Source organism: Daphnia pulex, chromosome 2 (genome assembly GCF_021134715.1).
Source record: "Daphnia pulex isolate KAP4 chromosome 2, ASM2113471v1".
NCBI lineage: Eukaryota > Metazoa > Arthropoda > Branchiopoda > Diplostraca > Daphniidae > Daphnia > Daphnia pulex.
In genome coordinates, this window is record NC_060018.1 from 320,568 (window position 1) to 342,620 (window position 22,053).

The 22,053-nt window shown below is 47.2% G+C and overlaps 3 protein-coding genes across 7 annotated transcripts; 1 reads left to right on the top strand and 2 right to left on the bottom strand.

The window, feature by feature from the left end:
* Nucleotides 1-58: 58 nt before the first annotated feature.
* LOC124188752 (bifunctional arginine demethylase and lysyl-hydroxylase JMJD6-like) lies at nucleotides 59-2,453 on the bottom strand. Its single transcript, XM_046581583.1, has 9 exons — nucleotides 2,115-2,453; nucleotides 1,858-2,006; nucleotides 1,747-1,803; nucleotides 1,526-1,678; nucleotides 1,261-1,457; nucleotides 1,045-1,192; nucleotides 790-978; nucleotides 498-703; nucleotides 59-418 (listed from the first exon to the last, which is right to left on the bottom strand). The coding sequence occupies exons 1-9, from the start codon at nucleotides 2,173-2,175 to the stop codon at nucleotides 376-378; spliced, it is 1,203 nt and encodes a 400-aa protein (XP_046437539.1). The 5' UTR covers nucleotides 2,176-2,453; the 3' UTR covers nucleotides 59-375.
* A 2,366-nt stretch (nucleotides 2,454-4,819) lies between these two features.
* LOC124188737 lies at nucleotides 4,820-18,485 on the bottom strand. The gene is made up of 12 exons (XM_046581555.1): nucleotides 12,910-18,485; nucleotides 12,177-12,500; nucleotides 10,951-11,604; nucleotides 9,461-10,857; nucleotides 7,790-7,860; nucleotides 7,650-7,710; nucleotides 6,612-6,785; nucleotides 6,332-6,525; nucleotides 5,709-6,235; nucleotides 5,391-5,617; nucleotides 5,199-5,309; nucleotides 4,820-5,110 (listed from the first exon to the last, which is right to left on the bottom strand). Exons 1-12 carry the CDS (start codon nucleotides 13,097-13,099, stop codon nucleotides 4,976-4,978), a joined length of 4,065 nt encoding a protein of 1,354 aa, XP_046437511.1. The 5' UTR covers nucleotides 13,100-18,485; the 3' UTR covers nucleotides 4,820-4,975.
* A 1,199-nt stretch (nucleotides 18,486-19,684) lies between these two features.
* On the top strand, nucleotides 19,685-22,029 carry LOC124188760 (microsomal glutathione S-transferase 1-like). 5 transcript variants are annotated; one of them, XM_046581596.1, is made up of 5 exons: nucleotides 19,728-19,941; nucleotides 20,034-20,178; nucleotides 20,248-20,327; nucleotides 21,619-21,832; nucleotides 21,890-22,029. In XM_046581596.1, the coding sequence occupies exons 2-5, from the start codon at nucleotides 20,059-20,061 to the stop codon at nucleotides 21,926-21,928; spliced, it is 453 nt and encodes a 150-aa protein (XP_046437552.1). In that variant the 5' UTR covers nucleotides 19,728-19,941; nucleotides 20,034-20,058; the 3' UTR covers nucleotides 21,929-22,029. The 5 variants fall into 5 exon arrangements, with proteins under 5 accessions (XP_046437551.1, XP_046437552.1, XP_046437548.1 ...); XM_046581592.1 differs by adding an exon at nucleotides 21,460-21,539 and having other exon boundaries at nucleotides 19,900-19,941; nucleotides 20,034-21,394; XM_046581593.1 differs by lacking the exons at nucleotides 19,728-19,941; nucleotides 20,034-20,178; nucleotides 20,248-20,327 and adding exons at nucleotides 20,979-21,137; nucleotides 21,244-21,394; nucleotides 21,460-21,539.
* Nucleotides 22,030-22,053: the final 24 nt, after the last annotated feature.

The window sequence follows — 22,053 nt, forward strand, 5'->3', positions numbered from 1 at the left end:
AAAAACCCACTTTATCCTACACTGATTTATAAATAAAATGTAATGCGTACAAATATTGTATATGTGTGAAATTTTATTGGCGAGAGGCACTGAACACTTGATACAAGGTACAGTATGCAAGGCATCTGTTAAACAAAAGTGGAAAAAAAACACCAATTCAGAGATTTTCCTAGAACTACAAGAAAGAAGCAAAAATGGTTTATCATCACGAATCAATCAACTTTTGCTGAGATACAGTACAAGGGGAATAATAAAAGGGAAATTTTGAACGGCAGGTTCGACCAAATTGAGAGGATATCAAGAAAATTGTAATTAATTATTTGTCTAGATGAAGCTCTCTTGAATCAATGATCGTGTCCAATGCCGCTATTGGCATTATGAGTTCATCACCCGCGGCGGAGTACGAGTTAATTTTCTCCTAAATTAATACAAATATTGAAATAATTGCATCAGTCGATGAAACGACAAGGAAACGCTCAGAAAAAGCTTCAGTATACCTTTTCTTTTTGTGCACTGCTGTCATACTACTTCCATTTTCTTCACGTTTGCTTTTTCGATCCATGCTGGTTTCTTCATCACTTGAATCGGAATCAGATGAACTGGAGCTAGAACTGGAACTGTCTGACGAGCTATCGGAAGCAACACCAGTGTGTGATTTAAGATTGACATTATCAGCGACAATCGCAAGCTCAGGTTCGTGAATCTAGATGAGTACAAAACAATCAATATGAATATAAATAAATGACTTTGTAAGTGACGTTGCGTAAGTAAAGTGACGTTGTAACTTACTTTTAAAGTTTTGTACCACTTGCGAGAAAACTTGGGCCTTCCACGAACCGTTTTATGCCACACGACTGGAAAATTTGTGCGAGAGCAAAAGTTTTGAGTGATGGCAACAGTTGTGTCTAGATTTAACACGACATGCCACCAGCCTCCGGGAACGAAGACTGTTTCACCAGGCTTTTGCAAAATTTCGAGCTGTGACGAATATTACAGACTGATGAATCGTAAAAAAATAGCCAAAATAGGAGCGTAAGTACATACTGGTTTAAATTCAGCTGGCCAGTTAGGGCTTTGTGTCCTAGGATATATAATTTTAAACCAGGTTATTGCTTCATCCTGTTGTTTTCCTCCCTCTTGAGAAGTCAGTTTAATCAATTCGCGTGGAGTATGCGTAGGGAATAAGCACCACCTGAGTGCATCAAGAGTTGAGAAATAATGCCGAAATCTCGATTGTTTCTTATTCCATTATTATCTCACCGTTTATGGCCGAAGACCAAAGCGTTCCACGCACTAGTACCGAGAGGGTCAATGTGTATCCCAGTTCCGGATCTTTCTGGTCCAATGACAATCCATCTGTAGGGGGGCCGCTTCTCCTCGCCGGCGTATTTAAACAAATCGTCTCTAAAGTAGACAGGCACGTCATAGTCTTCCAGCAATCGTTTTCTCCTTGGGTGCTGGACAAACAACAAGCAAACAAAATTTTCGTAAAAAAAAAATGACAAAATCTTGTTAGTTGACTTACATCACCATAGCTGCTATCAAATATATACAATGGGCTGTCATCTGTGGTGGTTTGCATGTAGTGGGTGTAATACTTCATCTTCATCTTTACCGAATAACCTTCATTGTCTTCACCACACTTGAACTTTTGGTTGCGATACTTCTTGGCCAGTCTCTGCATCATAGAGAACCACTTGATAGAATCAGCTTTGACAATTAGTATTGTATTCAGCAAATACTTGCCTGAATTGTCCACTTATAATTTGCCATCCATTCTCTTTGAGCATCTAAAATAACAACCTGAGAAAGACGGTTAATTGGTGTTAAAAGGAGAAGCAACATTTCATTTCTTACTGGTAGATAGGGCCTTTCAAAGCGTTCAATAAATTCCTGGGGGCTGATTTTGTCAACACTGATTCTCTCTACATTGTCGGTAAACACAGTGAAAGGCTTGAAATTTTTGTGAAAGCCTTGCTCTACCCAAACTGCACTGGAATGGAGTTCTGGAATAGATGAAAAATAACCAAAAAGAAAGATAAATGACGTCCACAGTAGCCAAATGAGACGCCCAACACATGGGTCGTAAAAAACACAGAGCGAACTTCACTTACCGGGTCTGGCTTTTTTCTTAGCTTCGCGAATTCGTTTTTTAGCAAGCGAATCGAAATTCATTTTTCAACATAAAACAAACAATCCACCCAAATAATTCAAAAAGAGGCAGGAATTTCAAACTTCATATCGTTCATCTCGTCTTTCTGGCCGCGTCTGCTAAAGTGGCGATCTCATTTTCAGAAAATGATGAAAATCCCAAAGTTCCGAAGTTGCCAGATTGTATTATCGGCAACTTGTATTTCCCGCGTTATTTCTTTTTTCCTTTTCCAATTCGAACTTACTTGTCTAGTGACGCAGTAACGTATACGTAGTACACGCACGCATTTCATGTGCGTACGTGACTAGGAATTGATTAAAATAGTTGGGATGACATTCCTAGATGGGGTTTATCGGGAACCCAAAACTACTTTTTTTCTTTCCATTCGACTGATGTAATATTACAAACTATTAAGTATGAAACAAAGTTAAGACACATTTATTTGTTTCTCGAATCCTTTTATTGGTTTTCCCCCTCCAGCTTAGTCGTGGAAAAGAAAAAAAAACAAAGAAAACAATGGAACGCGAGGGAGGAAAATGGTTATTTTCCGTATCGTACACAAAAAAAAGAGATTTAGATCTACATGTAGAATCCATCATCGAGCCTGGGCATTATACAATAAACCAGACGACGTGAGGAGGGTTTTTTTTTCCCCCGTCGTCGTCTCGAATTTCATTATTTTAAATATAAGATATATCTGTATGCGTGTGGAAAGCAATGGGTAAGACATAAGGCAAATATAAAACAGTAGTACAAGGTACGTTATTTGTTTCAGAAAAATCCTGGTCGCCGACCGGGGTAGCATCGATCGACGAGTCGGAGGAGGACACGCACAAAGGATATGATTTCTCAAAGTGTGTTTTGTGTGTGGGGAGTTCATGTTTTGTATGTATATATATGTAAGATATTCGTGAACAATTCCATCGAGAAAATGTGTGACAAGTGATTGCGCGGTACAAGGAAGAGAGAGAGAAGGAGGAGTCAGGCCATCCACAATTTCATAGAATTATCTTTTCGTTTTCTTTTCTTTCATTTTACGAGACACGAGCGACTTGCGATTTACTCCTCTCCGCCCGTAAACATGTTATTGTGAGTCCTACACGTACGAATATCTGTTTTGTTTGTTTTCCAGTTGGATATAATATGCAATATATATATATAATATGTATAGGGTGGAGGAGGGTGAGAGTTGAAAAGACATATTATGATAATAATCTGGATGTGACAGCCACAACGAAATATTCCCAACATTTTCAAAAGCGATACAGACCGGCGGTCGTGACATTTGGTGTGAAACGGAGGTGAGATATGGGGAGAGAGAAATGTAGCAGCGTGCAAGGAGCACCAGCTTCGACCGACGCAACAACAATTCAACAACAACGTGACATACTATTTGATGATTGCGTGGGAAGGGGGGACTTTCACCTTCCTGCCGGGGCGAAAAATACAAAAGAGAGAAAGAAAACACGTCCCACGGTCCCCATCAAACGCAGCCAAAGGTGACGACGACGTCTTGACGCGTCGTGAATTCAAAGTCACGAAAAAAAGGTGGTCGATATAACAACAACAACAAAAATTATTCACAATTTCTTATCAAGCGTGCGGGGGAGGACAGGGACAACTTTTTCTTTTCTCTCGCCAGCGATGATGATGTAATACACACATTTCCAATTTTTCGAGTTTTAGTTGTAGTTGTTCACCCACTTTTGATGCCAGTCGATCTACAATCAAGAAAAGGTAAATTGGCCGGAATCGACGCAGAAAAAGAGAGCCGGGCTAACTTTTGCGCAGGCGTGTCGGATGTGACGACAACGGAGAACCCCCCCCCTCCCATCATTCCGGTGAATGATGACGTCATTATCTTCGATGATAGCAGCAGCAGCAGCAGTGGTGTAAGCAGCTTTAATAAAGCGGGGGGAGAAAAAAAGACAAACGAAAAAAAAGGGACGTGAGCAATCCAACCCATCGGCGGTTATTATGTACGTGCGTGTGATGGCCCCTCTCTCTCATTTCTTTGGGTTGGCTTTCCATCCACCCGGGATTTGGTATTATTTATACATTTAATTTAAGAATAAAAAGGGGGCAAATATGGTGAGGACAGTAAGATGAAAATGGTGAAACAATTCTTCTCGTTTTGGTGTGTTGCTCGAAACAATTCAGCTGGCGAAATTCAAAAAATGTGGGAGGCTGGACGCAGATTGGCGTCGATAGATATGTTTGTCTTTCTCGACTTTCTACTCGGAGCAGAGGGGCTGTCCATATATTACGTAACGCGATGAGGGGGGGGAGGGGGTTGCAAAAAGTGTTACGAAATGTTACAGGGGGGAGGGGGGAGTTTTGAAAACGTTACGTAGCAAGGCCGAAAATTTTTTTCAATTAAAAAAAGTTAAAACAGTGGCAAAAATATCGATTAGTACTCCGCTATCGCCTTCATCTTCTTTATTGAGCCTATCTAAGAGTTTGTACCATGTAACATCAAATACATGGCTTTAATCAAGAAAATTTTGTATTTTGTATTTTTAAATTCACTGGGGGGGGGGTTTTGTTTTTTGTTACGTAATTAGAAGGGGGGGTGTCTGTTTTTTTGTTACGATCCGTGACAAGGGGGGGAGGGGGGGTCCAAAAAGGTGAAAAATTGCGTTACGTAATATATGGACAGCCCCAGAGACGATTTGACGTTTGCTCGGGAGAAATTAGATTATGCTGGGCACACGACGACGGGACTCGGTGCTGGAATTAAGTTGAAAGCGGAAGGAGAAGAAAAAAAGAAACGAATGGTTGGATGAGGTTGGTGGCGACAACAAAAGAAAGAACGTCCATTTTTCACGAGTGATGCGAACGCGCAACGGGTCTCTTGAGTAGTAAAACACTCTCGGCCGAAATGATGGGCAGGACGTTATTCCGGTGGAAGTTGATCAAATGGCTCACGCTCTCAAACGTTCTGTCTTTAGTGCGGACCTGCCAAAAGTCCAAAAGAAAAACATTTCAAATCTTTTGTCAATTATTTTTGAAAAAAGAAATCGAAGGCGGAGGAAGGAGGACTTACAACGCCTTCAGGATCGACCAAGAGCAAATGCTTGTGGTGGCCGGATTGCATTCCCGTCAGCACGTACTGGCCCTGAGAGCCCTGCGACTCACGAACCAAGAAATCTCCGTCCTATAAAATATGAAAAAGAACCAAATAAATCTTGGCGTGACAGGCGAAATAGCTATGGCTATGGCTGCTGCTGTACTGTACTTGTTTCAAAAGATCCTCGGCTTCTTTGCGACTGATGGGCCCGTGGAACCAAATCTCCTGGAGCAATTGAGCCTCGAGTGGGCTTACGCGGCTTACTTTTCCGGCTTTGGTTCCTCCTCGCTGGAGGGTGACAACGGGGCCGCGTCCGGAAGCAGCGGCCAGACTCGCCGCATTGGGCGCCAGTAGAGCCGACGGCAGCGGCGAGGGCAGGGCGGCCGAGAACGGATCTATTTCCAGAAAATCCCAATGCAATTTGTCATGGCGCACACACACACAACCGGAAGAGACGGACGGACAAGAAAGAAAGGAGAGACTCACGCATATCGAATGGATCTTTGCTGACGGGCGCGTTTTTGAAATCGCTGCTCGATCCCATGATCCCGTTGACGTATTCGTGATCAGGGAAAGGCGACAGAGACGCCGTCGACGACGACGACGCAGCGGCAGCAGCAGCGCCACCACCGCCATTTGATCCAGCGGCGGTACTCTCCAGCCGGCCGCCACCGCCGCCCATTGACGACACGTCGGCATTCAAATCGATCAAGTTGTCGGAAAGGTCAACCGTGTGACGTGCTTGACGATCGTTGGCTTGGTGAATCTTCTTCAACGATCCAGCCGTTGCGCTGGATCCAGCGGACGATGACGCCACGACGACAGGTCCTCCTCCTCCCAACGGCGCCTGGTAATTGGGAAGTGGCGGAACTGGCGGTGGCCCCACATCCGGCGGTACTTTACCGGGCAAATCGTTGTAATACTCGGGGTCGTCCGGTGACCAGGAAGGAGGAGCAGCCGCAGCAGCAGCAACTCCGGTGGCGGTGACGTGTCCACCAGCGACAAGATCGCGTCTGCAAATGGGAGAAGGAAAACGGGTCGATTTTTTAAAAGATCCTTTGGACGAATCGATAACGTTCTCCCCCCTCTCTTTTAGCCCGAAATGTTACCCATCGAGAACGGACTCAGCGGCGTTGGCAGCTGGACGCGGCGTCCGCTTCAGGTATTCCTTGAAACGCAGTTCGAACGCTTGACCGATGGTTGTGATGACGTCCTGCGCCAATCCACCTCCGCATTCGAGGACGTAACAAGCTCGGCCGTGCACATTGTCTTTGGCCACGTAGGCGACGAAATCCAGGGTATCCTATTTTGAAGGGTGGGGGCAAATTGAATTAGGGCGGGCCGGATTAAAAAACGATAAAACAAAGAAATAAACAAAAAATAACTGACGGGATCTCCGCCGGAAGCGAAGGAAATGTTGGGCATGTCGTGACAAGCGACGACTGTGCTTCCCTCCAGCGTGCTGATCCTCAAACATCCGCTGCTGATGGTCAAGGCAACGTCGCTGCCAGCGTGTTCCATGTGAGGGGCGTCTCCCAGGATCCGCTGGATTCGCCGGTCGACCTGCAATTTCAAACACATCACACCATCATCAGGAAGATCAGGACAAGTCTCGCCCCATCATTCATCAGCGCTTTTCCCTCCCAGGTTGTTGGGCTTTTATCGGATCGATAAAGAATAAAAAAGATGAAGAAGAAGAAGAAGGGAGTAAATAGCCGGAAGCAAGAAGAATAAGACCTTCTAGATATAAGAACTAGAAGAGCCTAGCGCCTGCCTGGTTGTCTAGCGACTCGAATAAAGTGCGGGTGGGAGGAGGAGGAGGTAACCAAGTAAAGACCAAAAAGAAAAGAAAAAAAGAGTGGGCGTGAAGATTTACAGCTGCTACTATTCAATTCAATGATCCAAACATCATAAGATGGAGTGGAGGAAAGCAAGAGTGGCAAGGAGCAGTGGGATTGGCATGTGGGCGGAGTTGTGTGTCTCCACTCCACACACGAGTCACTGCCCTTGCTGGACTTTTGACTCATCCGCCAATTGCCAACCCCGAAATGGACCGAATCGACGGCCATCCACTGTGACTCCGGCTCTCCCGTTTTTCTCTGTGTGTGTGTACAGGGGGTGATACTTGGCCGGCTAATAAGATGAGCAGACGCTAACAAGAACGAGATTAGAGGAGTGTGGCGCAAGTGACACAATTTGCCTTTTCCAAAGACGAAAGGAGAAGAAGAGGTCAGATGGTGAGCAAGGAGCTGAGAAAAATCAATAAAATCAATACACAACCCGGGCTAAAACGGGGGCCCCGACACAGAGACTTGTGCTGCTGTGGCCTGGACCGTCAAGGAGGAGGAGCCAACAACCGGCATTCGTTAATAAATAACAAAGAAGAAGAAAAACTATGAATGAAGACGTCCCCCGTTCCATTTTTACCTTCCGCTTTTTGTCGACCGTTTTGAGTCCGGCTGTTTCGCAAACAATGTTGATGCATTCCCTGTGACGCAAACGACAAATAGAAAAATTGGATCAATTCAACAAATTTCGAAAAATAAAGAAGATGGAAGGAGACCCACTTGGCAATTTGTGAGCGAGTGTCGAAATCCAGGCTCTTCATGGACGTGTTGACTTCCAGGCATCCGATATACTGCAAATATTTGAAAGAAAAAAGATCAAGTCCCCCACAATGGATGTAGCGAGAATAAGGGCGGAGTAGTAAAGAACTCTTGGACTGGCAAGGCAGAAGAAGAAGAACTTGAAGAGATTTATTTTCTATTTCACTTGTGTGTGTGTGTGTCAACATTACTACTACAACCGTGCACGTAGTAGTTGTGTACGTAGAGTGGCTTCTACAGTTACGACCATCTAATTTCATCATTGCACAAAATTCTTCGATATTTAATCTTTTTTCAGGAGCCAAGGATCCTCCTTCTATTTCTCTCCTTCTCTCTCCACTGACTATTGATCGATCCTGGGAATCAACTGGATTTAGTTGTCGTCGACTTCTTCCAGGCAACGCTATTATTTCTTCCTCCTTGTTTTCCTTTTTCTTTTCCCTTTTTTGCATTTACGAGAGCCATCTCTTTTACAGATTACTTTTGCCCATCTCCACAGTCGACAATATCGACCGGGCACACAAGACTCTTCTCTCTTTCTCTCTCTCCTGCAAGGCTGGCTACATTTCCCAGCCCAGGCACAAGGAGGACACGTCTAGTGACCGATATCGCTGGGCAGGATTAGATCCAACCGAGCAAAATCCAACTTTCCCAACAACAAAAGAGACTGGCAACAAAAAAATCATCTTCTTCTTTTTGTGTGTGTGCAGACTCCGCACCTGGACGCAATCCCAATAGAAAAATGGCGACTGTTTTCAGAGGGAGGGGAATCGATCCTGCCAAACATTCTTTTTTTTTCCTTTCCCCCCAGCAGCAGAGCCCCTTTGCTTGCGACTTTTTATCGCCAGGACGCACACACATCTAGGGACTCACTGTGTGACAATATGCGTGGGGGTTCCACTCCATTCCCTCCCACCCAACTCCTTCCCTTCGTTTTCTTCTTCTTCTTTTTTTGATATTTCGAAGCCAAGGAGCTCTGGCTCCTTCGACAATTCAATTGATCCCGCTACTACTGCTTGGCAGAGAGATGGGTTGGGTGGGATGTGTATAGCTTCTCTTTGACAACCGTTTCTGCCCCCTCCTTTCCTTCTAGCTCCCGCCCGCCCTCCCGCCGGCACTCGATCGATTTTCCCCAATCTTAGCCACACCCACACGCACGCACGTACACGAAAGAAAACCCCCGTCACGGCAAAGCAAAAGCAGAAGCTCTGACGGTCGTGTGTTGTTGACTCTCACCGGACCGACTGGCAGCTCATCGCTACTAACGCACGGCCCCCGGATCGATTCCGCCCACACGTACGCCGGAGCAAGGGAGGGGGCAAGAGAAAGAGTGGCAACCGACACTACAGTGTGGCCAGCAGGGACCCTGCAGATGGACACATTTGAGACTTTGGGGAAGGAGGGAGGGAGAAGCAAAACGGGTCTATCCATTGGCCGGCCGAAAAAAAAACACAAAATGGGATTGACGGTGAAACGAAAACAAATTAAAAAAACCCCTCGACGATGGACGGATGGATGGACGGATGGGAGGGAACCCAAAAAACAAAAGGTTGTGCCGGACTGGGTGCGTGCGTGCGGGAGTGGTGGTGGGATAAAAGTTGGCAAAAGTCCAGCAACGACCAATCTACTTACTCGGACAAAGTAGGTAATCCCCTCGCGGACAATCACAACGTCAGAATGGAGCCATCCGCGCGCCGGTTTGTTGATGAAACTCCGGTTGCTGCTGTTGTTGCTTCCGCCAGCGGCGGCCAGGCTGCTGCCCTGATTGCCAGCAGCAGCAGCTCCCGCCGAGTTGGCAGACGAAGTTGACGATTGCATTTCGTTGTTGCCGGCAACAACTGCCGCCGGATGCAAAGGGACAGGTAGGGCCGGAGGAGGCACAAGGGCGGCGGCTCCGACTCGGTGATGGCCGGCCGATGCGTTGCTGCTGTGGCTGGACGAACCGTTGGAATGCGAGAGCCAGGCGATGATGAACTCGCCGCCTTCAACGCAGTGACGCTCCAAGACGGGCGCCTCCCGCGTCCCGTACAGGACCGTTTCGGGCAGGTGTGGCGGTGGTGGCGGGACGGGCGACGACCTGGGCGTCGATTTCGAGCTGCAACTGACACCGGCGCTGCTGTGGCCGCCGCTGCAACTGCTGCAACAGCAACAACTACTCGCTCCCACGCTGTTGCGCTTATTGTTGTTGTTGTTGTTGTTGATGAGCTCGGCCACCGTCGGGTTGGCGATGGGCGGATGAGGGGCGGCCGCAAATTTCTGCGGCGGTGGAAGGAAAAGTTCCTCAAAGACGGGCGAGCCGGGCGAATCACGTTCGTCGCTGACCGTCAAAGGCTCGGCCGGAATGCGGTGCTGCTGTTTGGGCCGTCCGCCTCCAAAAGCTTCGTTGAAGGTGCACCAAGTGGCCAAGACTTCCGGGGGCACGTTATTCCGCCGGATGGGCAGGAGCGGAGTAGAGTTGTTGGCAGCCGGCGCCGAACCACCACTTGTCGCCGAGTTGTTGGTCACAGTTGTTGCTGTTGTTGCTGGGCCGGTGGTTGTTGTTGCTACGCTCTGCCTCTGGACGTGGGGCGTGGTCGTCGAGATTTGGTAGTTTTTCTCGAGTGAACGTGAGCGGACCCGAGACGGGATGGGTGGCGGGGGTTTGGCCGGAGCAGTCGACGAACCGTAGCCGCCAGCACCTGAATTAGACGAGAGTCCAGGAGCGCCTGAGCTCCTGACGCGCTGCTGCGAGCACCGCTCGAGCGACCGGGTCCTCCTCTCGTTGCGGCCGAAAAATCCGCCACCGGTAGAAGACGGTAGGTGGAGGCCAAGTGGATGGCCGGGAGGGAAGCAGGAAGGGGTGAAGGAACGGTGGAGCAGTTCCGGCGACGGAGCAACGGAAGCCGCTTTGCTCTTGGTGGATTTGGCGACCGAAGACGATGACGACGCCTGGCGTCGCTGCTGGTGCGACGACGACGAATGAGACGGAGAGTCGCTAAAAAGTCCAAACGTCCAGGCCGTCGAACCTTTGGATAACGAACCTCCTTTATCTGTTAAACGAATAACATCAAAATAAAACGGAAAGATAAAACGGAAAAATTCCATTAAACACAAATGAAAAATTGTTGTCGGAAGGGACGAACCGGAAGGCGGCCGGAGAGTGGCGAAAACGGTCCAGGTATTGTCTTCTTTGAGGATTCGGTGCAAACTGTGATCGCTCCTGGATTTGGACGTCAAGGGTCCAAAGGATCCGAAATGATCCTGTCCGCCGCCCAAACGGCTGGAGCAATTGGGCCAGCCGCTGTCGCCGGCCGTGCGCGATCGGATGCGATCCGAGCAGAGATCCGACAGGTTGCGGTGCTGTTGATTTGTGGATGTCGACTCGGAGCCTTCCCTGCCTGCGCGCCTCTTGCGTAATCCGCGCACGAAGGAAAAGGGGTGGCTGCCTCCGCTGGATTTGGAGCTGCTGCCGCCGGCGCCGGTAGGGTTGGAAGGGGAGGCGGATGATTTGTTGGTTCTAGCCGGGGAAACGTTGGCGGAGGAGGGTGAGGCTCCGCTTCCGGAAGGGAAAGGCGGGAAAACGGTCAGCCGATGCGGATGCGAAAAAGTCTGACTCTGGGCCGAGAGCCGGACGTTGAGCGGATGGTCGAAGCAGTCCTCGCGGATGGGACCACCGCCGCTGCCCACCTCCTCCTCGAATGCGGATGAAGAAGACGGCGACGACGGAGTTCCTCTTTTTCGCCAACGGCCAAAGGCCGCCTTGATTTGCTGTTGCAGCCCCGTAATGCTGCTGATCTCTGCCCAGTCCAGCCCAGCAAAAAAGTTTGGTTAAGTCAAGTCCAGCACAAAATAAAACACAAAATAAAAACAAAAAAGAAATTCCACCAGGCCACACCCCGAGCTGGTCAAATCGTTGCCACCCATTCCGCTGCGTGTCCCCCCGTCTACACTCATTGATCAAATGTGTGTAAGGTCCGCGTGCTAAATAGTCGGGGGGATTAAAAAAGATTTTTTCCGTCTGTCTCTCGCAGAGACGCCAGAGTTGAGCGTTTGCATTTCTACAGTCGAGACAGACGGGCAGCAGACAGACAGATTGTTCGACTAATTACACGGGACCCCGTACAAGGGCCGGCCGAGCCTTTACCTGACCCCCCCACAAAAAACCTGTTTCTCCTTTTTCTTTGGGGATTCTTGGAATCCAACCAAGGACGGACGCCATTAGCCACAACAACAACAACAACAACAAGAAAGGAAAAAAAAAGGGGTGGAAAGAAATGGACATTTTTTTTCCGACTGGGATTCATTTGCATTTGTTGTTTGCGTCCGTCTCATCGATTAAATTTGAAGAAGAAAAAAGGGAAAAATTCACCTTTGACGGCTGGTGGTGTGTATGACGATGGGCTGTTGGCGGGCGAAGCAACGCGGAGGACTTTAACGGCTCGGCTGGCCGAAAGGAACGACGGCTCAGAGGCGCTGCGACCTCTCACCGCTAGCGGCTTATCTTCTTCCTCCTCTCCTTCCGCCTCTCTGCTGCTGCTGCAGCCGCCACTTTTCCCTCCGCAGCCGATCCTTGGCCGGTGCGGCGTCAGTCGCTGACTGTACGTCCAGTCCGTCGCCAACAACAGCGTCCCTTTCTTGATGGGGTCCGAGGAGGTTGTTGTTGTTTTGCTGAGGTCTGCTGGCGGACCTAAACCTGTTTTTCATCCATCCATCCATTCATCCGCCCATCCAATCAGCCCCGGCCAAACAGCAACAACAATCAAAATAGAAAAGAAATAAGAACGACGTGGATTAGTTTTACCATTTCGGCTATAGTCACGAGACACATTTATGATTACAGCCGGATATATAACCCCCAAAATTATTTTTTGCTCCTTTCAGATTCCAGAGCCCAAAAACCCAAAAAATGTAAGAATCAACAAGACAACAACATCCTGCGATGACGACGACGGTGACGGAAGTTGTGGATCAAATGGGGGGGGGGGGGGGGGTCCATCGGACAATGACGCACAACGCCGGATCGAAATTCGATTCCTTTTCTCGTTTTCAGTTGGGCGGAAGGAAAATAAGAAAAAAGATTTGGTGGACGGGCAACAACTTACGACAGTGGCCGTCATCAGCGTCTTGGCCGCCACCGTCGTGGTGGCACAATCCAACCGACGACGATCGGGTGTCATTCAAAGGAGATCCGGCCGATCCGGCCTTGTGGTGGTCGTCAACCGTCGTCGGGAGATTGCGGTACGTTTTGGTGCGGAAGCTTTTCAACATTCTAGTCCAATCTTGCGTCGTCATATTTCACACGCACCAAACGGCCCAAAAATTTCGTTTTTTTTTCTTTTTCTGGCGGGAGCGAATCTCAAAGGAGCCACTGCCGCCGCTGACCTGACGACGTCGATCGTTCAAGTATCAAACGGCCAATACGGTGGCGGCCCATTTCCATCGGGAACCAATAAACGACAACAACACCAACCAGGTACGAGAAAAAGTCGGACCATCTCCGCTTCTTCTTCTTCTCCTTCACTCCGCACACACACACACACCCACACACACACGTCAGACACACAACACTGGCCGAAATAAATTGAAAGAAAATTCGCCTTCAACAACTTGATCAAAAAAGACACTTTTTCTTCTTCTTCTTCTTCGTCTTCTTCCTCTTCTTCTTCTCTTCCGCTTTTTCTTTTTGCTTCCGGCTCTCATCCGAATTTCCAATCGGTTGCGGCCATCACGTCGAATGTCTCCGTCAAATGCGATCCTATCGGAGACGAGTCAATAGAACCCAACCGCCGTCACGGGTGAAATTCGATCCGCTGGATCTTGTTGTTTTTCTTTCTATTTCAAGGGTCACTTCCGGTTTTTCGGGGCACCACCACCACCACACAGTTCCACCCACCAAACGACGGGAAACTTTTGGGGCTTTTAATCGCATTAGAAGATTATGGGGGAGAGATAAAAGTGATTGACTATTTATTTATTATTTCCCCTCCGGTATCGAAATTCCGCCCAGTCTCCTGCCGTTACTGCTGCTGCCACCCACACAGACACCACGTGCGGGTTCCCCTGCGTTTTGTCATTCACAAGAAGAAGAGCCCGGATGTCAACGTCCCAAGTTCCGGTGCTGGTTCGACTCTCTGCTCCTCCAAATAGCTCCAGCAATTTGCATAATCCCGACGACGCTAATGAAATCCAATCCAATCGTCCCAATCATCACGAACGTCGTCGTCGTCGTCGTTGTCATTCCGGCGACACACGAAAATTTCATTCAGAGAAAAAGAAGAAGAAGAAGCGGCGGCGGCTGTAATCCTTCCGGCCGGAAGCAAAGAGGGTTAACCACGATTGAATTTCTCTCCGGCAGAAGTGAATAATAATATCCGATTTATTTTTGGAGGGTGGGATGTCAAGGTGGCGACACTGTCAAGAGCCAATGAACCAAACTCACATGCAACTTTAATCCCTCCATTCCAGGACACCACACACACCCACAGACACACACAGCACCAAGACGAACGTGAATTAAACTTGTAGTTTAGTTTTGGTTGGGTTGAGAATTTCCCTGTTATATCGTCGGTGTTGATGAGAGAGAAATGAACAAGTCGAAAAGGGTCGAGTCCTTTGGTGGAGGTGGGACCCGTCGACCGCACTGCATCCACATCTCTCAGCTCTTGCAAGTTGACTGAGCGTCGCGCCACCGCTGCCGCTGCGGGTCTCTCCCGTCGGTCCCGGTCGCCTGGCTCGGGGTCGGGTCCCGCTGTCTGGCGCCCCCCTTCCCCGATTCTCCCAACGAAAGAAACGAGCTCCGCCTCCTTCTGGCGTGCGTGAATAACACACACACACACAAAAAACCTTGGCTCAACTCTCTCTCTACCTCACCTTTCTTTCTTTCTTTCTTTCTTTGAGCTTCACCTACGTACGTACGTACGTAACGTTGGCAGCGCGATCCCAAAAAGGGCCAGCCAGCCAGCCAGCCAACAACTTGCCATCAACAACAAACGGGTGCGGCCTACACACAATGCCAAATATGTGGAAAACGGCCGCCACCGCTGCTGGAGAGAGAGAGAAAGTTGTACGCCGAAACAGCACCGCCGGCACCTTCTTTTTTATTATTCGATTTCTACGGTGAACATAAAAAGATAAAATAAAATAAAAACACAATGAAGGGCTGCGAGAGTTCGACTCGGGGTCAAGAAACGGAAGGAAAAACCTCAAAACGACTTCGCTGGAAATTCAAAAAGAATTTCTTCTACTCTCATCTGCAAAAGTAGGTCCGCCGTGTTGTATACGGACGTGTGTGAGTGAGTCGGGTGGTCGATTCATTCATTCACCGGTGGTGAAAACTCGGTCGGGATGAGATTCCAAAAGAGAATTCCGCACGAAAGAGAGAAAGAAAGAAAAGAAACAAGGTAGGGCCCAAGCTGGAAGGAAAAAAGGCAACAACAACAGCAGACATGTTGCCATCACCTGGAGCTACACGTCGACCAACGAGGTGTCTGGCCGCCGAGGAGCCTAACTCTCTCAGCTGAGTCTGGTGGATATGCCCTTGAGGTCACGAAAGCAGAAAGAAAAAGACGATACTTGTCTCCACATGTTTATGTATACCACTGGTACCCGAAAAACTTGCCAAAGTTGCAGAGAAAAAGTTGAACGCGACCCGGCCGTGTGAGTGTTGGTTATAGAAGTTGGCGGCCGTGTGAGTCTTTCGGGTCCGGCACACCTGTCACCTGACGAAAAAACCCAAAAAGTTGTGTCCATCTTGTTCGATTTCTGGCCGGGAGAAGAAGAAGAAGGTCAAACGATGGAGGAGGAACAAGACGAAAATGGCCGGGGCAACAACATCCCATAAGATGAATCGGGTCCCGCTGATGCGAAACGGAACTGGGCGCTCAAACGCCGCAGGCCAAAGACAACAACAACAACAACCCATCAAATGTCTTGGCACGAGCCCGTTCGTGTCACGCCAATCTCCCACAAAAACGCATTTCGGGCGGCCCATTTTGGCCCCGTGCCCTTCTCAAGGTCTTTTGACTCTGCCCGGCCGTTCATCATCGACCAACAAAATCGAGGCGATCATTCAAAATAACAACCCAAAAAAAGTATACTCCCAATGCCGGCCGGCCGGACCATTTCTCTCTCCTGGTGCCTCCCGAAAGGTAAACAATGACGCCGCCGCCGCCCCATTCAATTCGGGTGGCGGGCAGTGGCGGGCTCGTTACACCCGATCCCGCGGCCATAACCCGTTCGTGATTTATAAATAACTTTTTGGGTTGGCAGGCCGTGAGGCAGAGCGGCGGAAGTTTCATTTGCGCATCGGCGACATTTTCATTGAGCGAATCTCCTCCTCCTTCTTCAATGGCCACCACCACCACCACGAAACATTTCACTGGTGAGAGCAACAATTCAGTCGACTATTTCTGGCCGGCGTGTAGAAAATGGGGGGAAACATCTTGGAACATGACAATCCCTGCCTGCCTGGCTGCCAACGTCCCATTCAATTTCAGCTGGAAAAAAAAAAGAGAGGCTGGGCCGGCAGCAGCAGCAGATGGGTGCGGGAGAGAGAGAAAGGCAACTTCCGCTCTCCTTTTCCTTTTTTTTCTTCACCCGTCGATTTTTGATACGGCGACCGAAATAGAATCCCGAGGCAGCTAAAAACAGAAAGATCCATCCGACTGGCAGCAACTCGCTCCCGCTACTCCCGCTTCTTTCCAGTTGATGCTACAGTCGGCCATTTTGCTTCCGTCCGTTCCTCAGAGACAATACGGGAGACGGAAAAGCTTAAGACGTGAAATGAGTTTTCAGACGCTCACGGCCTTGATCCTCCAGCGTTCGTGTTCGTTCCTTTGATAACTCACGACGAACCCAATGGCCCTGGTCACACAATAAACGGTCGCCATTGTGATTTTTGAAGCAAGAGGACGGTGCCTCCTCTTTTGGGGGGGATCGAAACGCCCACCCGTTTTTCCACTCACGAGAGAAAATGTTTCGTGACTCGGTACGAAAAAGAGTCGAGACGTGACGTGTGCCGTAAGTCGCCCTACCAAGTGACGACAGGCACACACAAAACAGGATCGTTTTTTAGTGTTTGAAAAACAATTGAGGGGTGGAATTGTCACGATGAAATGAAAAGAATCACGTCACGAATCGTCTGATTCGATCCGCCAATCGATTCACGTCATCGATGTAAGAGGGGGGGATAGGAATTTGCTATTCCAGCGATGACGTCCCAATGAGCTGAAAAGGAAATCAAAAAATGAAAGGGCCCCCCCTCAAAACCAAATAACTGATCCACCACCACCCACACCTCCCCCCTTCAGTCCATTACCCAAAAGTTGGATGGGGGATGAGAGACGGAAGTAGGGCGCGGTGGCGTCGCGTCGACAAACGACGACGCCACCGGAAGTCGGTCGATAACTTTGATTTCATTTTCTGCTTTCTCCTTCCTTCTCTCTCTCTCGGTGGGTGGGTGGGTCTCCTGACACGCAGTCAACGAATAAACAGTCACGAAATCCACACACAAGAAGAAAAAAAGGGAACGAAAAAAATGTGTTCTAATTCAGGAACACCAAAAGAGATCGCACGGGGCGTGTTCTTTCTCTCCAGGCTGCCCAGCACAGGTTGCCGTTATAACCCGACGAATCGATTCAGGGCTGGGCGTTTGGCCAACAAGCATCTGGTCCGTCCTCCTCCCCGCTACACAGCTCTCGAAAAACTGACAATAACAAAAACAACATGTGGCGCTCCCCCCCGTTCGGTCCATTAGCCGCCATTCATTAAACAGAAAAAAAACTAGCGCGTGTGTGTGTAGTCGTGAATTGTGAATGGCGGAGAGACAACTACGTACCGCGCCCATCCTATATAACATTGTCGGGATCATTATAACCCGTTAGATTCCGCCGCTTGTTCCTGAATAACAAAATCCATCCAATAAAATGGACGGGAGAAAAAGGCGTCTCATTATTTTTAGAGTTGAATTTTTTTTGGGGAAAAAAGATAAATTGGAAACGTGGCTTCAAAGGATGGTAGGGGGGGGGGGATTCCGGCCGGCTGGATACGACTAGAGAGAGAAAAGAGATCTCATTAGCGGAGGATATGTATCCGATATCCAGGACCAAAGCATCAAAGAAGACGATACGAACGGTAACAACATCAAGAGCTGAAGAAGATTCGAAGAAGAAGACGCCCAACGACGCCTTAATCATTTTCTCTCTTTCCAGTTCCGTCCTCCTTCTCCTCGTAATAGATCAATAGATTTTAATTTCCAGTTTCCTTCCCATCTTCTTCTTTCTCCCTTTGATTCTTCTTCCAAGGAAATTGTTTGTTTAGAAGACTCTCTTCTCTTCCGGCCGCCATCCATCCCGGCTCTTCTTCTTCTTCTTTTTCACAATTTCATTATTTTTACTTCGTGTGTGTTTTTATTGATCATTCTGTCAGACAGCTTCCGGGCAGAGTTTACACATTGGCCGTTGACTGGGCGCCGGAGGACAAGACACCCCTTCTTCTTCTTCTTCCAGTTGGTGATGGTGGGGGGAGGGTTTCTGTTTACAAAATGCCATCCGCAAACAGCTCCAAAGTCGGACCGAGTGATGATGACGAAGAAACCCGACCAGGGGTCAGCACTGACGAGCACAGCTCGGCGCGTGTCCGACCATTTCCGTCAAGTGTCGGATGTTCTCTCCCCCCCCCCCGAAAAATTCCACAGAGACAACAAGAAAAAAGGAAAAGTGGTCGGAATGGATGAAATTCACCGTTCGATCTGACCGCAGGAGGAAATACAATTACATGGGCATGGGGGGAAGAGCAGCTGGATGCCAAAGATCGAGAGAAAAAGAGAATAGACGAGGGAAAAAGTCGGTTTCCAGTTCATGACACAGATAATCTAGTCGGCGAAAAAATAAAATAAAATAAAAGGCCTCGACAGAGAAAAGAGACGCCTTTTTTCTCGAGGGGAAAGAAGAATCTCCTTTTTTCGTTGCTGTGGAAAGACGATTGTCTTTGACTTGACGTTTTCTCTCTCTCCAACTGTCGTGGGCCATTGCCAGGCCACTGGATCTAATGGAAACAACACAAGAGCAGATGGAAACCCCCCGACAACCAGCAACCAATGTTGTTTCTCTCCTAGCTGCCATTTTCTTTTCTCTGGCTATATAGCAGACCAACGTCGAGAAATATATGGGCTGAAAAAGGCCTAGCAACAGGCAGCCCACCATCTTTTCACTCGGTCGTCACATTTTTGGTTGCAACAACAGCAGGAAGAAGAAAAAGAAATCAAACCGGGGAGAGGTCGAGCAGCTCACTTTTGGGCTGCCAATGTCATCATGCAACAGCAACAGGCGGGCCTTAACGCCCACAAGGCACATTTCCCGATCCTCGCCAAATGTGTACACACACACAACACAAAAGAATCGAAACGTGTCACCATTGGCAACCGATCCTTCCACCTCATCCTCACGACAAGATAACCAAAACAGCAACACGAATCGATTTTTTCTTACCTGATTTGTTGACCAGCAGCCGAAATACGTCGCGTTCGACAAGACTTTTCACTGGAATATACTCGCACTGCTACTAGACACGACGGTCTCTCCACTCGACTGCTGCCGTGACCGGGGTCGGCAACGACATCTAGGCCACTCAATCTGAATCACAACGATACATCGATCAAGTCACACCAACATAATCAAAACAAATAATAATCAGACATTTTATTCACTTTGTTAAAAAACTAAACCTTCTTGGTCAACACTCTGACTTGCTCTTCTCCCGTTTCCTTGTTTTATTTATCTCATTTATCTATTCTTTATCAATCAACTATAAAAGGGGTGGCACAGATCAATTCGCAACAAATATGCCCTCTAGTAGTCGAGGACTGAACGACCACGAGTGAAATGTTGACTCGAGTCAGCTGTTGTTGAAAACTTTAAATCTGAAAAAAAACAACAACACACGGGATATATGATAGTCGATCCTCTTCGGGAAAAAATGTAGAAATTTTAATGGCCCCTCAACTTCTCTATCAAGTGACCTTCAAAGAAGGGCAATGTCTAGGAAAGCCGGGATCGTTTTCACGAACCTACGGTCATCGTTAGATACGATAGTTCCGAGTAAGCAACAAGTGGGTATTGGTGTAACAGTGTGCTCTGGTATGGTGCATGCAAATTTGATTTCAATATTCTCTATTAACTAGGCATTACATATTATAACGTTTTCAATAAAATATACTTTGAAACATTAGGACCCCTTCAACGTCTTCCCGGAAAATGTCCCTGTACACATCACACAATCCTGTCTTCGCAACTTTCAGCTTCTACGCTGCTTTGCTGATAATTAAGACTCTGTTCGTGGCTTTCCTTACTGGTTGGACAAGATTCCGTAAGCATGTAAGCCACCATCCAACCTTTCTCTGTAGATTTAAATATTACTAACATCAATTCGCTTAATCCTGCAAGGCATTTCAAAACCCAGAGGATTGCAATAAGATGAACAGGGGTAAAGTAAAAATTGACGAAGATGTCGAACGAGTACGACGGTAAAGATTTTCCATTTACTCCTCATGTCAAATGTTTTAAGGATCTTTTTGTTTTCAATTTAAAGAGCCCATTTAAATGATTTGGAGAATATCCTTCCATTTCTAAGCCTTGCGCTGCTCTACATTGGGACAGGCCCGACTTTAGGCACTGCCAAATTTTTATTCCGAACATTCACGGCTGCTAGATTCTCCCATACTTTCGTATATGCGGTTGTTGTTACCCCACAGCCAGCCAGAGCTTTGAGTTATATTGTTGGGCAACTTGTCAACTTGTACCTGATTTACGCCATTCTAACCAGTTATGCTTCTTCTTTTTAACACGATGCTCTCTGCAAAGTCGTATTGATGCACAGCCATCTGTGTAATCTAACTGAATATAGCAGACTTGTCTAGCAATTTCATTGGATTTACTCAAGTATAGATATTAAAATAGATTTCGAAGCGCATTACAAATTTTTTGTGCATTAGAAAACAAATAATACATACTAATTTTTAAAATGTATTGTATTAATGCTTACTTGAATATTTGGTGTGGAGCGCACGTGAATTCACGTTTTAGAAGTAAAGGAAACTTGCGATAAGATAGGCTTTAAAGATATAAGAGCAGTATTTATCTAAATAGTATGTGGGTTACGGACTTACGGTAATTTATCATTTTAGAAAAATCTTAAGATAATTTCTAGCGGTCTCAACCCGCGGGCTATCTATCGAAGGACCTCCAAACACGGCAATGTCTCAAAGCGTAAAGTCTATAACGCCGTGGCCCGTAGGACATCTTCAGACAGAAAAGTGCTGAGTAATAAGCAACAGGTGGGTAGTTACGTGCTCTTAAAAAGTGTTGGAAATTTGTTGTAGTAAGCCTATTTTTCAAATTAATAATTTATTATTAACCAATATGTGTTTGTTTAAATTGCAGAAAAGTCTACTTCCAGCAATCGTCCTTGAAAATGTCGCTGTACACTTCGGACAATCCCGTCTTTGCCTCTTTCAGCTTCTATGCTGCTTTGCTGGGAGCAAAGACACTATTGATGGCCCTCCTTACTGCCCGTCAGAGACTCCGTAAGATGGTAAGTCTTTTTTTAATTAGTACTTTACTGACATATTAGCTAACAGTTTTCTTAAAATATTTCAGGCATTTGCTAACCCAGAGGACGCCAAGATGAACAAGGGGGGTAAAATCAAAACTGATGATGACGTCGAACGAGTACGACGGTAAAGATAAATCTATCCATTAATTTCAATAACTGGCTTTTGTTTGACTAATTTGTGCTTTAAAAATTTCTTTCAACAGAGCTCACTTGAATGACTTGGAGAATATCCTGCCATTCCTCACCATTGCATTCGTCTACGTTGGAACTGGCCCGTCTTTGGGTTGTGCCAAATTTTTATTCCGTTTATTCACTGCTGCCAGGTTCATGCACACTTTGGTCTATGCGGTCTTTGTCATCCCACAACCCGCAAGAGCTTTAGCTTTTTTCGGTGGCATGATGGCCAATTTGTACATGGTAATTTATCATTTTAGAAAAATCTAAAGATAATTTAATAAAATAATTTAATTTAAGATCTACGCCATTGTGACTACTTATGCTTCAGGATTTTAAGGAGATTTTCAATCGCTGCTCTACTATTGTGTGATTGGTGTAGAAACTATACTGCCACTTAATGCAATACAAATACGAGACTTGTTTTCTCCGATTTCAAATTGATGTTGTTATTCTTGTTATAG

Bases quoted from the DNA above. Each gene is read 5' to 3' on its own strand.
- LOC124188752 (XM_046581583.1), bottom strand. From the start codon at position 2,175: ATGAATTTCGATTCGCTTGCTAAAAAACGAATTCGCGAAGCTAAGAAA. The intron at 1,458-1,525 runs GTAAGTCAACTA...TTGTTTGTCCAG, and splicing joins TTGATAGCAGCTATGGTGAT to CACCCAAGGAGAAAACGATT. The intron at 1,193-1,260 runs GTGAGATAATAA...TGATGCACTCAG, and splicing joins TTGGTCTTCGGCCATAAACG to GTGGTGCTTATTCCCTACGC.
- LOC124188737 (XM_046581555.1), bottom strand. From the start codon at position 13,099: ATGACGACGCAAGATTGGACTAGAATGTTGAAAAGCTTCCGCACCAAA. The intron at 5,310-5,390 runs GTACAGTACAGC...CATATTTTATAG, and splicing joins CCGAGGATCTTTTGAAACAA to GACGGAGATTTCTTGGTTCG. The intron at 5,111-5,198 runs GTAAGTCCTCCT...GACTTTTGGCAG, and splicing joins TGGTCGATCCTGAAGGCGTT to GTCCGCACTAAAGACAGAAC.
- LOC124188760 (XM_046581595.1), top strand. From the start codon at position 20,059: ATGTCCCTGTACACATCACACAATCCTGTCTTCGCAACTTTCAGCTTC. The intron at 20,179-20,247 runs GTAAGCCACCAT...TAATCCTGCAAG, and splicing joins GGACAAGATTCCGTAAGCAT to GCATTTCAAAACCCAGAGGA. The intron at 20,328-20,392 runs GTAAAGATTTTC...TTCAATTTAAAG, and splicing joins GATGTCGAACGAGTACGACG to AGCCCATTTAAATGATTTGG.